General features: G+C 38.0%; 1 protein-coding gene across 2 annotated transcripts in view; it reads right to left on the reverse strand.

Moving 5' to 3' along the window:
- Positions 1 to 19,953, reverse strand: part of LOC106059890 (CCN family member 1-like) — a 208,481-nt gene that overhangs the window by 46,512 nt on the left and 142,016 nt on the right. For both annotated transcript variants that reach the window (XM_056041221.1, XM_056041219.1), the window contains exon 3: positions 18,188 to 18,395. In XM_056041221.1, coding sequence (XP_055897196.1) covers positions 18,188 to 18,395 — 208 coding nt within the window. The remainder of the gene's footprint in view (positions 1 to 18,187; positions 18,396 to 19,953) is intronic.

A 19,953-nucleotide genomic window follows, 5' to 3' on the forward strand; every position in this document is an offset into this window, starting at 1 on the left:
AAGAGAACAGCGCTGTCAGAAGAAAAGGGTCAGAGAAAGCTGGAATAACCTGCCCAGTGTGCAGCCAAACATTCCAGGCTCACATAGGTCTCACCAGCCACATGATGAGGCTCAGAACCCCAATACAAAGCCCTCAGCCCCCTGGATGACAAAAGTGGTTATCATCGAACCCCGATGGACGAACTATGTATATGGAGTCTAACTTTCAAGTAATGAACTAGAGGCAAAGAATTATTACAAAATGTATCTAAACTTATTAACGAAACAAATACTCATTTTAGTGCTGCAAGCTCTATATCTGGTAAAAATGGTCTTTTATTAGCCATTTAGTGGCCACTGGTTAATGCTGAACCTATCAGAGTCCCTTTATGGTCATTTCATTAACTTATGGTCATTTCATGGTCACTTAATGGTCATTTACTTCACAGTCACTTCAGTGAATATGATTTAGGTGTTCGTGTGTGTGACGTGAGTACGGCTCACTCGAAAAGGTCGTTAGTGCGAGGTGAGGTTTTTGTTGGCTCGTTTGATCAAACTCTCGGGGAGGTCAATTTGTTTCACCCGCCCACATGTACAATAATATAGAACAGACACAGCGCAACTAACAGTGAGAACAGACTAGTACATTTTAATTGAATATTAAACATTCTTTACTAATGACAGTTTACACACTTATCTGGCCAATATAATCAATGAAATGGGATGAAATAAAAGTATTAAGGAGTAAAGAAAATGTTCATCATTGATGGCTTAGGTCTGCATGATTGAGTGTCCTTATCCTCTTGTCTGGAGACGAGGTGACTGAGCAGTGAAGCACTTAGCTTCCGAACCGAGCTCCCAGGTTCGAATCCTGGTGAAAATGTGATTTTCAACTTCGGGATCTTTGGGTACACCTGAGTCCACCCTGCTCTAATGGGTTTCTGACATTAGTTGGGGAAAGTAAAGGCCGTTGGTCATTGTGCTGGCCACATGACACCCTCGTTAACTGTGGGCCACAGAAACAGATGACCTTGACTTCATCTGCCCTAAAGATCTCCAGGTTTGAGAACTTTACTTACTATCGTCTTGTGAGGTGGCTGCTGGCACCGTCTTCGTGAGGCGCGGCGTGGTATGGCGGTCACTCACAAGGATGAGTCCTCCGTCTCTGTCTTATGACGTCGCCTCGACCGCTAGGTAAACTCAACTGAACCTTATAGACAAGCTGTCGTGTCTCCAGTCAGGTTTATTTTGTGTAATCCAGGTGGTTAAAATGTCAGAACACTAGCAGCATATTTATAAAAAAATTAATTAAGCTACATATAACCATGTACCCACACCCTGAGGTTATAGATACCACTATCTAATGACTTCCTGCAGGGGCTGAGCAGTCTGTATCCATATCACAACTTAATGGCGGCTACCCAAGATCAAATCTGCACAGTCATGAGCGCCGCTTGCTCAATGGAGGAATATTATGTTCATAAAATGTTCATGTTGACTCAATAAACAATTATAGCAATAAAATAATGTATTCACAAAAATGTTACAAATATTAAAATTGAAATGAGGTATCAACAGTACGACCCACCCACACATTATAGTTCCTCCTGTCAAAATGAACACAATATTCGCCCCCCTGTTAGAATAAACAGAATACACGCCCCTGTTAGAGTGAACAGAATACACGCCCCTGTTAGAGTGAACAGAATACACGCCCCTGTTAGAATGAACAGAATAAACGCCCCTGTTAGAGTGAACAAAATACACGTCCCTGTTAGAATGAACAGAATAAACGCCCCTGTTAGAGTGAACAGAATACACGCCCCTGTTAGAGTGAACAGAATACACGCCCCTATTAGAATGAACAGAATAAACGCCCCTGTTAGAGTGAACAGAATACACGCCCCTGTTAGAATGAACAGAATACACGCCCCTGTTAGAGTGAACAGAATACACGCCCCTGTCAGAATGAACAGAATAAACGCCCCTGTTAGAGTGAACAGAATACACGCCCCTGTTAGAATGAACAGAATACACGCCCCTGTTAGAGTGAACAGAATACACGCCCCTGTTAGAATGAACAGAATAAACGCCCCTGTTAGAGTGAACAGAATACACGCCCCTGTTAGAATGAACAGAATAAACGCCCCTGTTAGAGTGAACAGAATACACGCCCCTGTTAGAGTGAACAGAATACACGCCCCTGTTAGAATGAACAGAATACACGCCCCTGTTAGAGTGAACAGAATACACGCCCCTGTTAGAATGAACAGAATAAACGCCCCTGTTAGAGTGAACAGAATACACGCCCCTGTTAGAGTGAACAGAATACACGCCCCTGTTAGAATGAACAGAATACACACCCCTGTTAGAATGAACACAATAAACGCCCTAAATCTTGATATTCTCCCCGTGCTGTCCATCACTTTAGAATGTATCTGTACACGCACGAAGACAAGATCTGCCCAAGTCTTACCTGCGTAGGTAGTCCACTTGACATGCCTGTCTTCTCTACATTCTAAAGTCAAAGATCTGGATTCTAGAAAATTAACGTCAAAATACGTTTTCCTGTTGAGTCTGTTGACAGATTCCACTAGATCACAGACACAGTCTAGGCAATAAAACAGTCTTTTGACTTATCATTGATTAAGAGATTGAGTGTTGAAGTTCTCTCCCTTTTCTTATCAAGTTTTTTTATGTGCTGTATTCTTTTGCGTGAGTTGTTTCTTTTTTCTTCCAACAGTTTTGCAGTGAATTTTTTTTTTGTTGGTTTCACGTCTAACGGCAGTACGATTATTTCATTGGCTGAAATATTATATCTGATGTACATTGCATATGTTTATTTATAAATCTGTATCCAGGACCTGCTGCTTTGGGAAGATAAACTTTTGTTTTATTATTGAAACTGTTACACTTGAGTGTCTACTACTCTCTAGGTGCTAGTGTGTAAACTACTGGCTTGAACTGCTTGTGGACTATGGAAAAGAAAACAGAGGACAATGGAACACAGAAGACAGAACTGAGGATAAATTAAATTCTCAAGACAAAAGTTTCATCCATTAATGGATAGTTTCATAAAGAGAAAGCGACTCCCTCAAGAGTTTTTTCTCCTGTATAAAATACACAAGTGTTCATCAACAATGCATTTTTTAAAACCACATAGGCTTAGATCTAATATTTTTTCGTAACTTCGTTACGTAGTACTGTAGAATGAAATACAACCTCAAGATGGTCATGAAGAGTGCGTTACTTGTTAATACTCCGTAGTATGAACACCTCTAATATTAGCTGTAGATACGACAAGATTAGAATATCCATAAACTCGTAAATCAGTGACAGTAAGATTAATGAGTAATTTAAATACGCCCCTAGAACTGTTGCTTTGGCAGAAGTTGTGTTATTGTAAGACTGTGTTACTTAAGATTTCATTGAAATTCTACTGTAATGCCTTTTTAAGATATACAATTTTGTCCTTAAGTTTCTCCACCTTCAGGCCCGGCATGCTGGTCACGATGAAGCTGTACTTTTGTCTCTCTTAGTTTTCCTGAGTTGGTTCTATTTGTATGTACCTTTGTGTCTTGTGAATGAATTCCAAACTTTTGTCTCGACCAGAGAGTGTCATTGAGTCTTTGGTTTCGTTTAACTCTTTCAACCCTAGTTTGGATCAAATTTATGTTTTTTTTTCATCACATATTATCTCCCTTTACTTTGGTTATTGATTAATTATAAACTAAAAAAAATCCAGTGTAGGTAATAAGTATGTTTAGGTCCAGTGTAGGTAATAAGTATGTTTAGGTTAATAAGTATGTTTAGGCCCAGTGTAGGTAATAAGTATATTTAGGTCCAAAGTAGGTTATAAATATGTTTAGGTCCAGTGTAGGTAATAAGTATGTTTAGGTCCAGTGTAGGTAATAAGTATGTTTAGGCCCAGTGTAGGTTATAAAATGTTTAGGCCCAGTGTAGGTAATAAGTATGTTTAGGCCCAGTGTAGGTAATAAGTATGTTTAGGCCCAGTGTAGGTAATAAGTATGTTTAGGTTTAGTGTAGGTAATAAGTATGTTTAGGTCCAGTGTAGGTAATAAGTATGTTTAGGCCCAGTGTAGGTAATAAGTATGTTTAGGTCCAGTGTAGGTAATAAGTATGTTTAGGTCCAGTGTAGGTAATAAGTATGTTTAGGCCCAGTGTAGGTTATAAAATGTTTAGGCCCAGTGTAGGTAATAAGTATGTTTAGGCCCAGTGTAGGTAATAAGTATGTTTAGGCCCAGTGTAGGTAATAAGTATATTTAGGTCCAAAGTAGGTTATAAATATGTTTAGGTCCAGTGTAGGTAATAAGTATGTTTAGGTCCAGTGTAGGTAATAAGTATGTTTAGGCCCAGTGTAGGTTATAAAATGTTTAGGCCCAGTGTAGGTAATAAGTATGTTTAGGCCCAGTGTAGGTAATAAGTATGTTTAGGCCCAGTGTAGGTAATAAGTATGTTTAGGTTTAGTGTAGGTAATAAGTATGTTTAGGTCCAGTGTAGGTAATAAGTATGTTTAGGCCCAGTGTAGGTAATAAGTATGTTTAGGTCCAGTGTAGGTAATAAGTATGTTTAGGTCTAGTGTAGGTAATAAGTATGTTTAGGTCCAGTGTAGGTAATAAGTATGTTTAGGCCCAGTGTAGGTAATAAGTATGTTTAGGCCCAGTGTAGGTAATAAGTATGTTTAGGTCCAGTGTAGGTAATAAGTATGTTTAGGCCCAGTGTAGGTAATAAGTATGTTTAGGCCCAGTGTAGGTAATAAGTATGTTTAGGTCCAGTGTAGGTAATAAGTATGTTTAGGTCCAGTGTAGGTAATAAGTATGTTTAGGCCCAGTGTAGGTAATAAGTATGTTTAGGCCCAGTGTAGGTAATAAGTATATTTAGGTCCGGTGTAGGTAATAAGTATGTTTAGGCCCAGTGTAGGTAATAAGTATATTTAGTTCTTTGAGTAATCTAGCTGGAATATCATCAGGTCCAGATGCTTTCTTCGGTTTGATGTTGGCTAATAGTTTTTGGATTCCATTTTCTTGTACTTCTTGTACTTCTATATCTCCTATGTTGTCTACTTGGTTCAAATTAAGTAATATTTCTTTGTCTCCTGGGGCTGAGAATGCTGATGCAAAGTATTTATTTAGGATGTTAGCTTTAGTTTCATTATCATTATGTGTTAAGTTATCTTCTCCTTTTAATGGCGCTTTGCCTGTTGTTTCCATTTTCTTAAACTTAATGTATGACCATAGGTTTTTGTTGTTTTCTTTAGATCTTACATTGTTTATGTATTCACTCTGCAGCTGTCTGGTTACTTTTTGGGTTAAGTGTTTAATTTGAATATACTTTTTATAAACTCTTTCTGCCTTAGTTTCTTTACATTTTCTATACAAGTCTTCCTTCTGTTTACAAAGCTTCTTTAGTCTATTATTAAACCAGCATTTATTTATTTTGTTTGATGTGTATTTAGTTGGTATTTGATTTTCCATAATGTTTTCAGATAGTTTTTAATGAAATTTCAGAGGTCATCGACTGGTTGGTTAATGTCTTTTCTGATAAGAATGATTGTTGAAAGTTTAATGCAGCTTGGTGTAGTTGTGTTAGGTTGCATTTATTCCAGAGTAAGATTTTTCTTTTGGGTTTTGTATTGGCTGCTGCTTTTATCTGACTGTGTATTTTAATGATATCATGATCTGATAGACCAGGGATAATATCATAATCTACTCCTAATCTAGGTCTGTTGGTTAAGAAGAGATCTAATGTGTAGGTTATAAGTATGTTTAGGCCCAGTGTAGGTAATAAGTATGTTTAGGCCCAGTGTAGGTAATAAGTACGTTTAGGCCCAGTGTAGGTTATACAAATGTTTAGGCCCAGTGTAGGTAATAAGTATGTTTAGGCCACTCACTTTAGGCCCAGTGTAGGTTATAAGTATGTTTAGGCCCAGTGTAGGTTATACAAATGTTTAGGCCCAGTGTAGGTTATACAAATGTTTAGGCCCAGTGTAGGTTATACAAATGTTTAGGCCCAGTGTAGGTTATACAAATGTTTAGGCCCAGTGTAGGTTATAAGTATGTTTAGGCCACTCACTTTAGGCCCAGTGTAGGTTATAAGTATGTTTAGGCCCAGTGTAGGTAATAAGTATGTTTAGGCCCAGTGTAGGTAATAAGTATGTTTAGACCCAGTGTAGGTTATAAGTATGTTTAGGCCACTCACTTTAGGCTCAGTGTAGGTTATAAGTATGTTTAGGCCCAGTGTAGGTAATAAGTATGTTTAGGCCCAGTGTAGGTAATAAGTATGTTTAGACCCAGTGTAGGTTATAAGTATGTTTAGGCCCAGTGTAGGTAATAAGTATGTTTAGGCCACTCACTTTAGGCCCAGTGTAGGTAATAAGTATGTTTAGGCCCAGTGTAGGTAATAAGTATGTTTAGGCCACTCACTTTAGGCCCAGTGTAGGTAATAAGTATGTTTAGGCCCAGTGTAGGTTATACAAATGTTTAGGCCCAGTGTAGGTTATAAGTATGTTTAGGCCACTCACTTTAGGCCCAGTGTAGGTAATAAGTATGTTTAGGCCCAGTGTAGGTTATACAAATGTTTAGGCCCAGTGTAGGTTATAAGTATGTTTAGGCCACTCACTTTAGGCCCAGTGTAGGTTATAAGTATGTTTAGGCCACTCACTTTAGGCCCAGTGTAGGTTATAAGTATGTTTAGGCCACTCACTTTAGGCCCAGTGTAGGTTATAAGTATGTTTAGGCCACTCACTTTAGGCCCAGTGTAGGTTATAAGTATGTTTAGGCCACTCACTTTAGGCCCAGTGTAGGTTATAAGTATGTTTAGGCCACTCACTTTAGGCACAGTGTAGGTTATAAGTATGTTTAGGCCACTCACTTTAGGCCCAGTGTAGGTTATAAGTATGTTTAGGCCACTCACGTTAGGCCCAGTGTAGGTTATAAGTATGTTTAGGCCCAGTGTAGGTTATACAAATGTTTAGGCCCAGTGTAGGTTATAAGTATGTTTAGGCCACTCACTTTAGGCCCAGTGTAGGTTATAAGTATGTTTAGGCCACTCACTTTAGGCCCAGTGTAAGTTATAAAATGTTTAGGCCTAATGTATGTTATAAGTATGTTTAGGCTCAGTGTAGATTATAAAATGTTTAGGCTCAGTGTAGGTTTTAAGTATGTTTAGGCCACTCACTTTAGGCCCAGTGTAAGTTATAAAATGTTTAGGCCTAATGTAGGTTATAAGTATGTTTAGGCTCAGTGTAGATTATAAAATGTTTAGGCTCAGTGTAGGTTATAAAATGTTTAGGCCCAGTGTAAGTTATAAAATGTTTAGGTCCAGTGTAAGTTATAAAATGTTTAGGTCCAGTGTAGATTATAAAATGTTTAGGCCCAGTGTAAGTTATAAAATGTTTAGGTCCAGTGTAGATTATAAAATGTTTAGGTCCAGTGTAGATAATAAATATGTTTAGGCCTAGTTTAGGTTATAAGTATGTTTAGGCCTAGTGTAGGTTATAAAATGTTTAGGTCCAGTGTAGGTTATAAGTATGTTTAGGCCCAGTGTAAGTTATAAAATGTTTAGGTCCAGTGTAGATTATAAAATGTTTAGGTCCAGTGTAGATAATAAATATGTTTAGGCCCAGTGTAGGTTATAAAATGACCGCCCAGTGTAGGGCGGTCTGCTGTGGAAACTTCTACCTTGGTTTAAAGTCTTTAATGAGTATTGACTAATTAATACTACATAACAATATTTGCCCAATTAATCTTATTTCCATCGTTGTTTAATAATTACTATGCATATATTTTTATTTAGTTTGTGGATGCGGTCTTTGAGGATGAAACCGGCATTTTCGTAAGATTTTTTGACAATTTTTAAACATTAATTCACTATGTTTTTAGCGGCCCCCGAAAGGGGAAAAGACGCTATTAGTTTTGTGTGAAATGTCTGTCGTCCGTCCGTCCGTCCCGTTTAGATCTCGTAAACTAGAAAAGATAGTGAAAATCTGACATCATAATATTTTAGTCCATTTAAAGTTCTGATGCAACGGCTACTTTTTTCTTTTCTAAAAGCGAAAAATCTAATTTTTTAAATCACTTATGCAAGCAGTTTTTTTCATAAAAATACATCACTTTTACAACTATTCACTATTAACGGTAACAAACACGGGAGACTCTTTAGTAGGGGGAATGCCAATTTACCATATTTTTAACACATTTATGCAAATGGTTTTAGACTTCTTTTTTTTTTTTAAATTATTTTTCATTACATTTGTATTGCTACTTTATGTAAGTTCTGTCATAATAGATACTACATTTACCCAAAAATAATGTCAACTTTTTTTTAAAGAGGAAAATATCTATTTAATATGCATATAAGTTGGACATAATTTAAAACAACATTTAAAAAGTAGGTTTTCATATTATCACGTGAACTGCAGCGCTAAAACCTGACCACAGGGCACTTAACTAAAGGATTTTTTTTTTTTACGAAATCTTTTCTTTTTCTTTTTTTTTAAGATTCGATTAAGAGATTGACCCTTACAAAATAATTAGATCGATTAGATATTCATTATAAGACATCAGTTAGGCCAGGTTCACATCTAACTTCACATTCACTTTCACCTATCCTTTGGTCTGCTGGACCGCTGGGGCACCACACAAGATCTGTCAACCTACATTCTCCATTCTTCTCTGTCATTTGTCTTTAATAGAATTTCATTCTGATGTTCTTTGTGAAAATATTGAGACCTACCTTTTTACCTTCGGGGGCCAATTTTGAGTTTGTGTTTTCACACAAACTGTCTTTGTAACCTTATTTTTTATGTATTTATGGGTTCTTTCATTTATTGATCATATTCAATAAAAACAAAATACCCAGTGTGTTTACGCTCTAACACATTGGAACACATTGGCACTATTAGATCACACTCTCTACAGACGACATTTTCTCTCCTAGGAACATCTAAGTTATTTCTCAGACGTGTTTTTGTTAAATCAAGCTAATGGGAGCTTGGGGCGTGATTTGTGGCGTATATGGCGGGATTTCCTCGTGGCGCCGACACCTCCCTGTCTCTGATCCCTAATTAGCAACAAGCTATTTAATATGTGCGTTATGTTAATTGACTTTCTTAGAAGCTAAGCGTGGACTTGATGGAGGGCCCAGGAAACGAGGAATCGCCTGAGAGACACCTTAATTAGACATTGTCTTATTTGTTTATCGTATAGTCATCCAGCCTATCAAATTTCAATGAATATCATAAGTCTAGTGTTACGTGCGCATCTTAGTGTGAATGTAAAATGGTGCGATTGCGTGTTGAAAGGAAAGAAGAACCAAAATGGAGGAATATGAACAAGAAAGTGTTTTCAGTATTAATAAAGAGTAAAGTATTTATAAACTGTGATTTGTCGTTTTCATGTCTAAAGAGTCTCATCCAATATGAAGACGTAACAAGTGGCGCCCAACGAAAAGGTAACCCACGTATCCCTCTATTCACAGGGGATCTCCTGTCAGCAGACAGTAGAGATAGTAAAGTCTAGATCTAGAGACAGGAGAACATTCGATTCGATATTATTAGTAATCAACTATGGCGGACAAGGCTGAGGTAGCAGCGTTGAAGGAAGAGGGAAGGTTGTTGGAGCTTGAAGGGGCAGAACTAAGAAAATACGTACAAAAAAGGTTAATGGAGAGGGAGAGATTAGCGATGGAAAGAGACAAAGAAAAGGAGAGATTAGATAAGGAGGACAAAAGAGAAAGGGAAAAAGAAAAGGAGAGATTAGCGATGGAAAGAGACAAAGAAAAGGAGAGATTAGATAAGGAGGACAAAAGAGAAAGAGAAAAGGATAAGGAGATAGTAGCAATTGAAAGGGAAAAGAAAAATGAATTGGTCGCCATTGAAAGAGAAAGATTAGCATTTGAAAAAGAGACAGCAGAGAAAAAGTTAAAAACAGACCAAGGAAAAGAGAATGATAAAAGAAAGAGTGACTCTACAGGGAATAAACTGGCAAAATATAAAGGTTTGATATTCAACGAAGACAAAATGGACATAGACATTTTTTTGAAGAAGTTCGAGATAGAAATGAAAGAACTGGAGTACCCTGAAGACAAATGGACATTCTTATTGTCGAGATCATTTACAGCGGAGGTGCCTTCAAAAATATGTACGAACCAGGGTAACTACAGCATTGTGAAAGAACAACTACTTCGAACTTTCGGGAAAACAGAAGCTTTCTATCGCCAACAGTTTGTTAATTGTGAGATAGAACCAGAGGATGACCCGCAGACCTTCTTGGACAAAATGAGCAGCCATTTCGATAACTGGATAGAAACCGCTGAGGTAGAAAAAACCTTTGACAGTCTTAAGACATTTCTCATGCTGGACAAAGTGATGTACGAGTGTCAGGAGGAATTAAAAATATTTCTGTTGGAGAGGAAACCGAAATCCATAGAAGACATAGTAAGACTGATAAGGGCTTATAAAGTGGCACATCCCGAGAAGAAATTATCTAGAGGCAGTGATATAGAAGAAATAGTTGCCTTTAACAGAACATGTGAGACACAGAATAACTCTCACAGAACAAGGGAGACAAGACCATCAGGGATACTGGGAGCACTATTATTGGAGTGAATAAGAATTTAGTGGAAGACCATGAATATACAGGCGAATCTAGGAAGTGTGTTATGTTTAATGGGAATATTGTACAATTACCGATTGCTAAAGTTAGTATAGACACACCGTATGTTAAGGGGACAGTGGAAGCTTGTGTTGTAGATCAGGGTGAGATAGATTTAATTATTGGGAATATTCATGGGGTGAAAATATGTTCAGTAAGGGAGATTGAGAATTGGAAGAAATATTATGGGATAAAGTCTACGCGAGGTAGAAATGGGGATGTGGAAGAAGACATAAGATCTCATAGATGACATGGGTAGCAGAGAGCACGAGAAGAAAGAATTAACAGATAAGGTAGAAAGCAATGCAATAAGAATGGGTCCAAATCAAAGTAAAGTAAGGCAATCAGTGGTACAGGGAAAGCGATATAAGCCCACATACAGACGTACAAATCCATACATCTTATGCTTTAATTGTGGGAAAAGGGGGCATATTAGAAGACAGTGTCAACAGTTAATTAGAATTAAGGATTCAAGGTACAATAGTGAAGAGGCGTATACGAGAAAAGAGAGGGATATTAGCAGCCTAGAAAACAGTACAGCTAGATCATTAGGTAGTAGAATCACAATGGGACATCATTGCAAAGGAGGGAAGCGGAAAGGATGGCATGTCAATAATGTTAGAATTATATAGATATGATTAGAAAAGGTAGGAATGATGGACATTATTTATTGTTCTATTCTACAATGAATAAATATATGTGTAATGAATTGAATATTGTTGTTACAATATGCATGGAGCAAGATAGACTTTGTTTGTTAACTATTTGATTACGACTGGAATGATGGTGTTTTGTACAGGCATACAATTATGAGTGGGGAGTTGTATTGATAGAAATATGATTACTTATAGATAAATGTTAACAGAAGTGGTTTCAATTGCTCATAATAACAGTTATTATTGTGATGAATATAATTATTTCATGTTGGGATTGTATTGGTATTAACATGACATTGTGTTTGATTTTGTTTAGTTATTACATTATGGTTTTATATGTTACCGATTTTTTTAACTTGGAATAGTCTGATAATATATTCAGTGATTTGTATTTTGGACGTTCGATGTGCATCGAACTTGTTAAACAGGGGGGGTGTTACGTGCGCATCTTAGTGTGAATGTAAAATGGTGCGATTGCGTGTTGAAAGGAAAGAAGAACCAAAATGGAGGAATATGAACAAGAAAGTGTTTTCAGTATTAATAAAGAGTAAAGTATTTATAAACTGTGATTTGTCGTTTTCATGTCTAAAGAGTCTCATCCAATATGAAGACGTAACATCTAGAGGATGATTTTGTTTTACAAAAACTTATTCTAATTTGCATACGTTCATATTGGAGGTTTTCACGAAGCACTAAACGCTAAATTGAAATTGATTGTTGCCAACTAAATAAGATAGAAATCAACTCTAGAGCTTATAAGTTTATCTAAACGCCTAACAGCTGAACTTCGTCCTAGAGTGAAAGTCTGCACACTTCCTCTCTAGTAGAATCATGTTAGAAACCAAATACACTCAACTCCAAAGCGCCACCTAAAGTATTTCTTCTCTACACCAGATACACTCAACTCCAAAGCGCCACCTAAAGTATTTCTTCTCTACACCAGATACACTCAACTCCAAAGCGACACCTAAGGTATTTCTTCTCTACACCAGATACACTCAACTCCAAAGCGCCACCTAAAGTATTTCTTCTCTACACCAGATACACTCAACTCCAAAACGCCACCTAAAGTATTTCTTCTCTACACCAGATACACTCAACTCCAAAGCGCCACCTACAGTATTTCTTCTCTACACCAGATACACTCAACTCCAAAGCGCCACCTAAAGTATTTCTTCTCTACACCAGATACACTCAACTCCAAAGCGCCACCTAAAGTATTTCTTCTCTACACCAGATACACTCAACTCCAAAGCGCCACCTAAAGTATTTCTTCTCTACACCAGATACACTCAACTCCAAAGCGCCACCTAAAGTATTTCTTCTCTACACCAGATACACTCAACTCCAAAGCGCCACCTAAAGTATTTCTTCTCTACACCAGATACACTCAACTCCAAAGCGCCACCTACAGTATTTCTTCTCTACACCAGATACACTCAACTCCAAAGCGCCACCTACAGTATTTCTTCTCTACACCAGATACACTCAACTCCAAAGCGCCACCTACAGTATTTCTTCTCTACACCAGATACACTCAACTCCAAAGCGCCACCTACAGTATTTCTTCTCTACACCAGATACACTCAACTCCAAAGCGCCACCGACAGTATTTCTTCTCTACACCAGATACACTCAACTCCAAAGCGCCACCTACAGTATTTCTTCTCTACACCAGATACACTCAACTCCAAAGCGCCACCTACAGTATTTCTTCTCTACACCAGATACACTCAACTCCAAAGCGCCACCTACAGTATTTCTTCTCTACACCAGATAGACTCAACAAAAAAGCTAGCCATCAAGTTCTCTGATCAAGTTGAAACTTTGCACAATTATTCAATGTTCTTGAATACAAAGAGATTAACCAATTAGTAAACTAAATAGTGGCTATTAAATAATTTTGTTACATATCGAAAAGGGTAAAAAAAAAAAGTATTGAACTAATGACCTTAGATAAGCCCCCCACTTTGTTTTCCTTTTTTTTAGGGGGTTAGTTCTTCCATGTGAAGATCGTCTGATAACAATCAGTAAATCGTTGCTAGGCGACTCTTAGGATCCAAGAGAGAGGCAGGGGGAGAAAGGAAACTAAAAATAGAGAGAGAGAGGGGAGAGGGAGAGAGAGAGAGGGCAAGAGAAACAGTGAAAGACTGATAGAAAGAATGCTAAAGAGATAGAGAGAGAGAAAGAGAGTGACAAAGATAGAGAGAAAGAATTAAATTAGCCAGTCATTCTAACTAGCTTATTTGAACTTTGAACCTAGTCCCACTAACTCATTTACTTGGTGCATTATGGGTGGAACATAAAGTGAATGACTAATGTACTCTCGAAACAACCGGAAATGACTGGTTACGTCTGGCACTGCAAAGCACAGTCAAGGGCGACGATTCCAACATGATTACAGAGTAAGGATGAGGTCATCAAGCTTATTCGCAAGACGTTCTACTTACTCCTAACTTATAGCTTGGATAGAAGGGATGCGAACACTATTCGTATCCAACTGACAGTACCCCATAGAGCCTACTACTGTGTTCAATTTACATAAATGATCTACCTAATTGCACTAGTTCAGGAACAAAAGTTAGATTATTTACAGACGATTGCATAACAGACCTATATAGAACACTAAAAAACAACACAAGATGCTGAAGTTTTACAAAAAGAATTAGAAGAACTACATGAATGGGAATCAAATAGGAGCATGTATTTCCACCCAGAAAAATGACAGTTATTAAGAGTAACAAAAACAAAAAAACTAAACCAAATAGAAACTACTTCCTTTATTCATGTGAACCGGTTACTCAAAAAACTCAAACTATCTAGTAGGTGAAATAATCAAGGACTAATTATCATGGTTTCCCTATCAAGCAAAACATTACAGATTTTTTACAAATCAAACAAGAAAATAAAACTAAAATGCTATTTAATTTTACTTAAGCCAATATTAGAATATGCATCCTACAAAATAAAGCAGTGAGATTTATATCAAAAGAATATTAAAATTTGATTAGAGTAACACAATTAGTAAAATCACTCAACTTCAGAGACACTTCAGGACAGACGAGTCAAAGTGACGTAGCAATACTACATACAATACTAAACCCGAACTTACGATGAGAGAAACGAAATCTATTGAACTACTTAGAAAGACACAAGGAGAGATGCAATGTGTTATTCCGTATGCTAAAACAAATTTATACAAGTCCTCTTTCTTCCCTAGTGCCATTAGACTCGACCCGGAAAATCAAAGAAGTGTTGTTGTTTTCATAACATAAAAAAATATTGTCTTAGAATTAAAAAAAAATTTAAAACCTAAAGATATCTAGTGAAATAAAGTTGGCTTGACTTCTAACTAGTTCAACGACAGATCTCCATTATTGTCATTTAATTAATATGAACCAACGAAGGCCGTGGGAAACACATTTGAGACCAAATCAAAATCCGCTGCCGAGGACAAACGCAGACGGCGAAAAGAAAATCTAAATAAACCACGGATAATGGTTATGCTTGTCCTAGATGTGGCAAAATATGTAGGTCACAGCTGGGCTGCGCAGCCACGTGAAATACTGCATTCCTCACTAATCTTCGGACTCGAAGACAAGCCTTATTAATATGAACCAATTGATGAGTATCACAGAGACCTAGTACTTCGACGTGTCACACAGTTACCCAAATAATCTTCACAAGTTTCAACATACAAGCTTCAGCTTCTAGCCTATTTAAACTGGGTAGTGACAAAAAAACAATTTAACATACAGTTGGACATCAACGTAGGCGATAGTATAGTTGGCCATAACGTACGCGATAGTATAGTTCGCCATAATGTAGGCGATAGTATAGTTGGCCATAACGTACGCGATAGTATAGTTCGCCATAATGTAGGCGATAGTATAGTTCGCCATAACGTAGGCGATAGTATAGTTCGCCATAATGTAGGCGATAGTATAGTTCGCCATAATGTAGGCGATAGTATAGTTCGCCATAATGTAGGCGATAGTATAGTTCGCCATAATGTAGGCGATAGTATAGTTCGCCATAATGTAGGCGATAGTATAGTTCGCCATAATGTAGGCGATAGTATAGTTCGCCATAATGTAGGCGATCGTATAGTTCGCCATAATGTAGGCGATAGTATAGTTCGCCATAATGTAGGCGATAGTATAGTTCGCCATAACGTAGGCGATAGTATAGTTCGCCATAATGTAGGCGATAGTATAGTTCGCCATAATGTAGGCGATCGTATAGTTCGCCATAATGTAGGCGATAGTATAGTTCGCCATAATGTAGGCGATAGTATAGTTCGCCATAACGTACGCGATAGTATAGTTCGCCATAATGTAGGCGATAGTATAGTTCGCCATAATGTAGGCGATAGTATAGTTCGCCATAATGTAGGCGATAGTATAGTTCGCCATAATGTAGGCGATAGTATAGTTCGCCATAATGTAGGCGATAGTATAGTTCGCCATAACGTAGGCGATAGTATAGTTCGCCATAATGTAGGCGATAGTATAGTTCGACATAATGTAGGCGATAGTATAGTTCGACATAATGTAGGCGATAGTATAGTTCGACATAATGTAGGCGATAGTATAGTTCGCCATAACGTAGGCGATAGTATAGTTCGACATAATGTAGGCGATCGTATAGTTCGCCATAATGTAGGCGATAGTATAGTTCGCCATAATGTAGGCGATAGTATAGTTCGCCATAATGTAGGCGATAGTATAGTTCGACATAACGTAGGCGATAGTATAGTTCGCCATAACGTAGGCGATAGTATAGTTCGCCATAATGTAGGCGATAGTATAGTTCGCCATAATGTAGGCGATAGTATAGTTCGACATAACGTAGGCGATAGTATAGTTCGACATAATGTAGGCGATAGTATAGTTCGACATAACGTAGGCGATAGTATAGTTCGCCATAACGTAGGCGATAGTATAGTTCGACATAATGTAGGCGATAGTATAGTTCGCCATAATGTAGGCGATAGTATAGTTCGACATAACGTAGGCGATAGTATAGTTCGACATAACGTAGGCGATAGTATAGTTCGACATAACGTAGGCGATAGTATAGTTCGACATAACGTAGGCGATAGTATAGTTCGACATAATGTAGGCGATAGTATAGTTCGACATAATGTAGGCGATAGTATAGTTCGCCATAATGTAGGCGATAGTATAGTTCGACATAACGTAGGCGATAGTATAGTTCGACATAACGTAGGCGATAGTATAGTTCGCCATAACGTAGGCGATAGTATAGTTCGCCATAATGTAGGCGATAGTATAGTTCGACATAATGTAGGCGATAGTATAGTTCGACATAACGTAGGCGATAGTATAGTTCGACATAACGTAGGCGATAGTATAGTTCGACATAACGTAGGCGATAGTATAGTTCGACATAACGTAGGCGATAGTATAGTTCGACATAATGTAGGCGATAGTATAGTTCGACATAATGTAGGCGATAGTATAGTTCGCCATAATGTAGGCGATAGTATAGTTCGACATAACGTAGGCGATAGTATAGTTCGACATAACGTAGGCGATAGTATAGTTCGCCATAACGTAGGCGATAGTATAGTTCGCCATAATGTAGGCGATAGTATAGTTCGACATAACGTAGGCGATAGTATAGTTCGCCATAACGTAGGCGATAGTATAGTTCGACATAACGTAGGCGATAGTATAGTTCGCCATAACGTAGGCGATAGTATAGTTCGACATAACGTAGGCGATAGTATAGTTCGACATAACGTAGGCGATAGTATAGTTCGCCATAATGTAGGCGATAGTATAGTTCGCCCGAGATCAAATAATATTCACCACGACATAGTGTGAGAAAGGCAAATGACATTACACAGGGCCGGGTTGAAGTATGTGGAGACCCCGGGCAGGATTTTGTGGAGGCCTCTATCCGTTTTTGTAAGCTTTCCTATAGATCCACTTATAAATGAAAAGACTTATATCTCAAAGCTTGTAGAAGAAATAAATAGAGTTCTTTTAAATCTCACTTGCCTTTAAGAAAAATATTTAATATGCATAATTTAGTTTAAAACAATGTATATTTTTGAGTTTGTGGAGAGTAAGGCCCCTTGGTAGATGCACTGTCGTCAATCCGGAGCTGTATTTTCTTATTCCGAGCAGACCACAGGCGTACTTCTTAATCACGACTGTAGTGCCAGCCGAAAAAATGCACACAAAATGTTTCTGCCCCATTTATATATATATAAATATATAAGTAAAGATATAGATATATAAATCTTTTGTGGAGATCTCTTTTTTGAAGTCCCCGGGGCTATAGTCCCGCCTGGCTTTAACACGGCATCTATGACGTAGTCCGCATGTCTGAAAAACATTCCACGTCTTTTCAAAGAGAAGTTATGCATGGCAAAGAGAAGTTATGCATGGCAAAGAGAAGTTATGCATGGCAAAGAGAAGTTATGCATGGCAAAGAGAAGTTATGCATGGCAAAGAGAAGTTATGCATGGCAAAGAGAAGTTATGCATGGCAAAGAGTTCTCGAGGAGATGCTCTCAAGAGCTCACTCAAAGAATGCGGGTTTGACTCTCCTAATGCTCTTAAGAGCTCACTAAAAGAAAGTGGAATAGATTCACCTGACGGGAAATATGATCCCATGACTGCTCCTAATAGTGGTGAGTGTATGTGTTTCAGGCAGGAGGATAGAACTATTAAAAAAAAGCTCAAGAAAACTTGGGGATCAAATGCAGGTAATTCAGTAATAGACCCAACCAGCCCGTGTGGTGAGTACAATCGAAACTTCATAGCCATCTTCCAGTTGATAAGTTTTTCAACCCCAATGAGGAGCCGACTTTCTCGCTCTACTAGGACACCATCAGGTGACTTACCTCGACATATTCCCGTTGTGTTCTCGTTCTTGTTGTCACAGTAGAGACCCTTTGTGACGTCACACTTGTCTTTCTTCGAACACAAGTCACCCAGCTGGCGCGGGCACATCATGCAACAGCTGCAGCCGTCCTTCACCAGCTGCACACCGTTCTCACACATGAATTCCTCATTAGGGCACTGGCAAGGGTACTGACAGAATCCCGGCTCCTGGGGAGAAGAAGTGTCATAGCACGTGTTCAGTGACAGGAAGATGTGTCATGGCACGTGTTCAGTGACAGGAAGAAGTGTCATGGCACGTGTTTAGTGACAGGAAGAGTGTCATAGCACGTGTGACAGGAAGAAGTGTCATAGCACGTGTTAAGTGACAGGAAGAAGTGTCATGGCACGTGTTCAGTGACAGGAAGATGTGTCATAGCACGTGTTCAGTGACAGTAAGAAGTGTCATGGCTTGTGTTCAGTGACAGGAAGATATGTCATAGCACGTGTTCAGTGAAAGGAAGATGTGTCATAGCACGTGTTCAGTGACAGGAAGAAGTGTCATAGCACGTGCTCAGTGACAGTAAGATGTGTCATAGCACGTGACATTATAGGCAGAAGTCAATAGCTTATTTTCACATTAAAATTTGAAAGCAAACAGCGAGTGTAAGCTACATCAAGAATGAGCTGAAAAGAATGTCACATGACAGTAAACTCTGAAAATATTCTTTTATCCTCTCATAACAATACAGGGGCTAAAACACATAATCAACACAATGCGGTTCTTCCATTTTAATGATAACATATTACACAATTGTATGAGTTAAGTTAAAATGATTTAAATCAAAGAGAAGTAACAATGATATTGTTTATGTTACCTCGGCCTATTTCGGATGTTGCGTCAGATTTAAGACAATCAGACACTAGCCCAAACCCGGTTCGAACCCCGGGGTCATTGTGACCCTAGAACGACAGTTTGAAACGGATACGACACGATCAGCCATGCTGATACAATGGTAAGAAAAGACTTACAAAGGGAGGTAGAAAGTTCTGTCACAAACATTCAATATTATTTAGTGGTCAAAAGAAAATAAGATTTAAAAAAAGAAACTTTATTCAGTACTGAGGAATATATCTGCTTAGTCGTTGTACTGACCCAACAGCTTCGTCGTCTGTTATTGGCAACACGAGAAACTACTCAACTCGACTACATCTTTCTTATATACATATTGTTATTATGGTAAAGCTTACCTGTAATTATTAACCCACCGTTACGTATGATATACATGACATTCTAGAGATACATTGACATACACCCAGGTTTACACAAGAATCTCATCTAAGATCAGCAGGCACTGCCTTAAACTTTTAAAACATTTTTTCTTTAGCATATAATGGATGACATTCAACTTGTCTGAGTAAATAGTGCAGCTGTGGAGGGTTGCGGCTGGGGAGTATATTAGCATTGATTATTTTTATAAATATACATATTTGTTTTTTAGCCAATGAAGTATGCTATTATGTCTCTGCAGCAATTACCAATGCTGCACAATACACGTCATTTTGGTGTATATGTGTAAAAAACGGTCTATACATATGTGCATAAATAATTTGTAATCCAAAGGTTTCACATTAATTAATCGAATAAATAGAAACATATTTCTAGGAATTATTCTTAAAAATAAGTGTCACGCATGCATCGCATAGTGCGTGAATCTCATCCACTGTTTCACTGGTCTCACAACTTCTGTCTAGTGCTGTTGAGTTTACTCCAAAGTTTAGAAGGATA

This window comes from Biomphalaria glabrata, chromosome 9, assembly GCF_947242115.1.
Source record: "Biomphalaria glabrata chromosome 9, xgBioGlab47.1, whole genome shotgun sequence".
Taxonomy (NCBI): Eukaryota; Metazoa; Mollusca; class Gastropoda; family Planorbidae; genus Biomphalaria; species Biomphalaria glabrata.